This window comes from Ursus arctos, unplaced genomic scaffold (genome assembly GCF_023065955.2).
Source record: "Ursus arctos isolate Adak ecotype North America unplaced genomic scaffold, UrsArc2.0 scaffold_11, whole genome shotgun sequence".
Classification (NCBI taxonomy): domain Eukaryota; kingdom Metazoa; phylum Chordata; class Mammalia; order Carnivora; family Ursidae; genus Ursus; species Ursus arctos.
The window spans coordinates 61,166,050-61,171,391 of record NW_026622775.1 but is presented as its reverse complement, the minus strand read 5'-3'; the positions used below and the strand labels follow the sequence as shown (position 1 = coordinate 61,171,391).

The 5,342-nt window shown below is 37.7% G+C and overlaps 1 protein-coding gene across 1 annotated transcript; it reads right to left on the bottom strand.

The window, feature by feature from the left end:
- Positions 1-642: 642 nt before the first annotated feature.
- LOC113270029 (DNA-directed RNA polymerases I, II, and III subunit RPABC4-like) lies at positions 643-4,076 on the bottom strand. Its single transcript, XM_044391159.1, has 2 exons — positions 3,863-4,076; positions 643-695 (listed from the first exon to the last, which is right to left on the bottom strand). The coding sequence occupies exons 1-2, from the start codon at positions 4,074-4,076 to the stop codon at positions 643-645; spliced, it is 267 nt and encodes an 88-aa protein (XP_044247094.1).
- Positions 4,077-5,342: the final 1,266 nt, after the last annotated feature.

The following is a 5,342-nucleotide window of genomic DNA, read 5'->3' as shown; positions in this document are numbered from 1 at the left end:
TTTAAAAAAGATTTTATTTATTTTTTTGAGAGAGAGAGAGAGAGCACAAGCAGGGGAAGGAGCAGAGGGAGAAGGAGAAGCAGGCCCGCTGAGCAGGAAGCCTGACTCAGGGCTCCATCCCAGGACCCTGGGATCACTACCTGAGCCAAAGGCAGATGCTCAGCTGACTGAGCCACCCAGGTGCCCCTACACTGGAGCTCCTTTTAGTAAAAATAATTCGGACAGGGTAAAAATGAAATAGTTTAAATACACATTTGTCGACTGATCTAGAGTGATAGAGTAGGTATAATATTATCTAGTCTAGTGGGCTAGTCTCTGAAACTAACTTCATGTAGCTCTTCTTTGAATGCCGGTTGAATTCACAAGCATATGAGTAGGGTTAGCATTCTTTTATGACAGCTGAGAATCCCAGCAATTCTGGGTGCCGTATCAGAAGGTCTTCCCTCCTCTGCTCAGAAGAATATCAAAAGAAGAACACATTTTATGTTTTAAGATTTTTTTTTTAAAAGTGCAACTCTCTCAACATTTATTGAGACATCCATTTTTGCTCCACTGTGGACCCAGCTTTGATCTTACAGCAGTTTCTCTTGTTTAGAATTTATAATCTAGATCAGATGTCATGGGGCCTCTTAAGAAAGGACTCTATCGAATTGTAAAGTCAGGAAGGTTTCCTGAGGCTACACTCAAGTTGAGTCCTGAAAAGAACCCCAGAAAAAGTCATTTCACCCAGAGAGAAAAGCATAAGAAAAGGTACAGGCAGGAAAGAAATGAGGCCTGTCACCTCTTTAAGGAAATTTAAATGTTTCTTTAGAACCCAAAGGTTAAATGAGAGGTGGGTTGAAGTGGTGACAGGTAAGAAAGGAGTCAGAGCAGTGAAATTCGTGTTTGAGAAAGAGCAAGTTGAAGAGTGTGGAGGACAGGAAGGCCAGTAGCTGGGAGATCAATCCCAAGGTTTAATACAATCGTCTGTGGTAGGTAAGTGGTAATAATTCCAGTAGTGGTGATAATAACAGTGAACGTTTATTACACTGAACGCTGTTATGGATTATTTCATTCTATCTTGCGACAGACCTTTTAGATCAGTGGTATTAGCTCATGTTTACCTTACAAATGAGGAAGATGAACCCTGGGAAAGTCACACTGCCAGCTAACAAGGGGCACTGTGGGTATTTGGACCCAGAGCCATTCACCAAAGTCCACACTGTCTACTGAGCATTTGAGCCAATCCATCAATAGGTCCTATTAGCTCAACTTCAAAATGTATGTCACAACCAGCTACTTCATACTCCCTCCAAGCTGCCACCCTGGCCCAACCCCCATTATTGTCAGCCTGAGTCATCACGGGTGCCTCCTCATTGGGCTTCCTCTCTCACCTGTCTCTATATTGTCCATTGTTACAGAACACCTTGAGTAATCTTTGGAGTCTTACACTATGTCAGTCTCCTGCTTACTGTTCCAGTAGCTTCCCATCACAAGGCCCCAAGTGAGGTGGCCTCCACCTACCTTCAAATGTGAGTCGCCCGGGCTTCATTCTGAGGTGGGAACAAGGCCAGCTGTTCCACTAGCTGTTTCCTCTTTCAGGAGATGCTCCTTCCCCTTGTCTTCCTCTGGCAGGTTTCCTGTCATCCTTGAGCCCTCTGCTCGAATAACCATGTTCTCTTGACTAATTTCCTACATGACACTCACTCTAGGAGGGATGGAGATGTGCGTATGTTTATATATGTGAGGAGGCAACTTACTTTTACATCTTCTCAGTTTACACTTTCCTACTTTATATGGTATTTTATTCTTCCTTAGGACTGGTCATTTCTTTCTTTTCCTTTTTTTTTTTTTTTAAAGATTTTGTTTACTTATTTGAGAGAGAGAGCGAGACAGCGTGCACACAAAGTAGGGGGGAGGGGTAGAGGGAGAAGCAGACTCCCCCTGAGCAGGGAGCCCTCTGCAGAGCTCTATCCCAGGACCCTGGGATCATGACCTGAGCTGAGGGCAGATGCTTAACCACTGAGACACCCAGGCGCCCCAGGACTGGTCATTTTTGATTTTATCTACTATTTTTGAATTTTTCATAAGTTCAGTCTCTGAATATAGCTTTAGAGCCTCACAGCACGGGTTTCTTCATGTACTGATCACCATAATTCCTCCACTTTGATAATGAAACTGAAGTTAAAAGAAATGAAGTGAACTGGCCTATCAGTGAATAGCAAGGCTAGATTTTAACCCATTTCCAGTGTTTTCCCCGTAGACCTGGATATGCTTTTCCTGAAGAGCAAGTTTATAGTTGGTAAGCAGTTTAGTAGGGGACAAGTTATGTGTTAACTTCAAGCTCAGATTTACTGATATTTATATTTATGAGCACTATTCAAAATAATCTTTTAAAAGCAATTTTATATCTATTTTCGATTTTTTTTCCTTAAAACTGTCATGGTAAGCAAGAGGCCAAATTACCCTGATTTTATAGATGGAGACACAAAAATGTAGGTGACTGCCTGAAATGGCAGTCTTGAGTTCCAGGGGTAATACTTTTTCCATTAAACTGCTCTCTAGTTAACTAAAAAAATAATATTTAATTTAACTATTGGCATGCAAAGGACCTGTGATCAAATTAAGAACAGTGAAGAGTAGAATATATTTTCCAATGAGTTGGGGTTTGTTATAAGGGCTTTCATAGAGAAATCTCATATATGGGGACACTTCTGTCTAAAAAGAACAAGGTCAAGAATTAACACATCATAATGACAAAAGACATGGCTAAAGAAAAACCCGAATCAATGAAACACTGAAAATTTGAGCATGGCTGTATTTGTAGAGCACAGAATACATTTATAGAACTTAGTATTTGAGGATGGGAGTAGAAAGACAGTTGTTCTTAGAAATTAGCATAGATTTTCAAATGCCAGAGACACATAGACATGAATAAAAATATTAACAATTGGAATATATCTAATCTTCAAAATGAATGTTAAGGAAGCCACCACAACCTTCCATAATGATGGAATCCTGGAATAGATTGAGGATAGGTGTGGGACCATCAATTCCTAATCCCTAAAATCAAGGCAAAAGTTTCAAACATTTATCCAATAATTCAGTGCAAACTAATCCCTTTTATTTTTATATCCTGAAAGAATTTTTTACCTTAATAAATGATTATACCGAGGAAACTGTACCTTCCTTACTCGTCTGCTTCATCCACTTTCCTTGGGGTTGATTTTACTTTACAGAAAGCAACCATTAAAATTTCTCTCCTATGGAAGTGTTGAATCACTATATGTATACCTGAAATTAATATAACACTCTATGTTAACCAACTGGAATTAAAAGAAAGATTTAAATAGATAGTCAAGCATTGTACACAGATACAGAAAGACCTACACCAAGTAACAAATGAAAAATATAATTACATTTTTTATAAACTATATTTTAAATATAAATACTACAATGAAAAATCATGTGTGCACACTGACAGTAAGTGCGTCAGTACATTCTATACTATATGATGCTAGGGAGTTAACGGTTGGTGATGTGAAAGAGTAGTTTCCAAGGAACTTACTTAATCGGACCTTTAGAGAGCTCTAGAAACCTTCATTTTTAACAATAGAGCCAGAGGATTCCAGGTTTTGATTCAAAGTGTGGTTTGGGAAAGCACTTTTAGCCTCCATTGTGTGTCAGTTTACACACACAGTAATTGAACAAAAAAATAATTTTTTATTGTTCAACAGTAGTTGAACAAAAAGTAACTTTCTTATAAAAACGATTAACACCTAAATGCCATGTGGTTGAAATATGAAATCATGTGTATTTGGTTGTATTCGTAAAGATAAGTATGCTGATGAAAAGCCACACAACGAGAAACAAAACAGCAAACCCGAGTACAAACGAAGGCATTTCTCTGAATTCTGTGTTTCGTTGAGTATCAAAAGCCACCACCTTTTAATTCTTTTCTTGTACATTATTCTGTATGCACAATCTCTGCATCTGACTGGATCCCTGGATTTTATGAAATTTTCCGTGTGACATTTCCCACAGATATGTGTCATTGGTTGCTGCTCTGGGGGTTGAACGTTTTTCTGAGTGTCCATTGTTTGTCCTCATGTAACATGGAGACACTTCTCACTCTGCACTAACAAACAGATTCTGGCTCGTCACGGTGTCGCCAAGATATTCTGTTTTTACCACTATGACAAAATTACCTTCCCATCACGTTGAAATATAAATACAAATCTAGATATTTTCACTGTGACATTTGTCATATTCATGCAAGTCCACACAGTAAAGACAACAAAGGTAAATCAGGTATTTCAATATGATATTAAAGACCCAATGAAATTCTCTGGTTTTGTTTATGTTTCTTATGGTCTTGTTCTAAACAATGGATAGAAAAACATTGTTATTTAAATGACCTTTACATGTTGACAAAATCCCAGGGCTTTTGGACATGGAGGTAATGAAAAAAATCCTATATCAGATACTCTTCTATATAGAGTCTATAATAAGCAAATTATGTAGCAGCATATAGTTCAAAGCAGACAGAGCAAATCCTTTTCTTTTTTATGTCAATTGGTTAGTTGCTAAGGAAACTGATTTAACATTATTTATTTATTTTTCCCTTTATCTCCCCTATTTTGATGTTCTGTAGTAAGTTATCACTGTCAATTCATTGTGTTTCCCAAAGACTGTCTACCCTTTTATATCCACACAACATTAGTCGACTCAGGTCAGTTATTTGTGTACTTGGTTAGAGTATACTTAAGTTGAGTAAACATTTGCATGGTGACAATTTCTGTTTTTTTTCTCTTGACGCTGAACAGTTTTGATTGCTTTGAAAGGGCACACCGCTCTAGCTGTCTTCATTTCGGCTATGTCAGAATCATCACTGTCAGGGTCATCGGTGTATTTTATGTGTTGGAATGGTTTGTTTGCAGATTTGGTGCTATGTTGAACACAGACTTGGAGTTCTAATGCTGTTGAAAACAACGTGCTGTGAGTGTCCAAACCCCAATAAGACAGAATGTGACTTGGAGTCTGGCCACATGCTGAAACAATTGCATTCACATATTTATTGCTGGTATCAAACATTTAAAACATGGACTTTGATACAAGATTTAGAATGATTGAAATTCAAAGTATGATGTTTAATCTTATTAAATAGCTAAAAAATTCTTCTTTAAATTCAGAGTGATGGCCTCCAGGTAAGATGATAACTTTTAATGTTTGAAATTGCCATTTGACACATGTCACATTTATATAATCCAATCCTTTTTCACAGGAAATAGAATATTAAGCTTGAGTTTTAGCTGTCAGAGAAAATTTCACTATGATAACTTATATCTCTAGAAGTAAAAAGA

What these genes read in the sequence shown, in the direction of transcription:
- LOC113270029 (XM_044391159.1), bottom strand. Translation starts at nt 4,076, where the DNA reads ATGGACACTCAGAAAAACGTTCAACCCCCAGAGCAGCAACCAATGACA. An exon ending in ATGCCTTCGTTTGTACTCGG is followed by an intron (nt 696 to 3,862) that starts GTTTGCTGTTTT and finishes GGTTCTTTTCAG; the next exon opens with GACTCAACTTGAGTGTAGCC.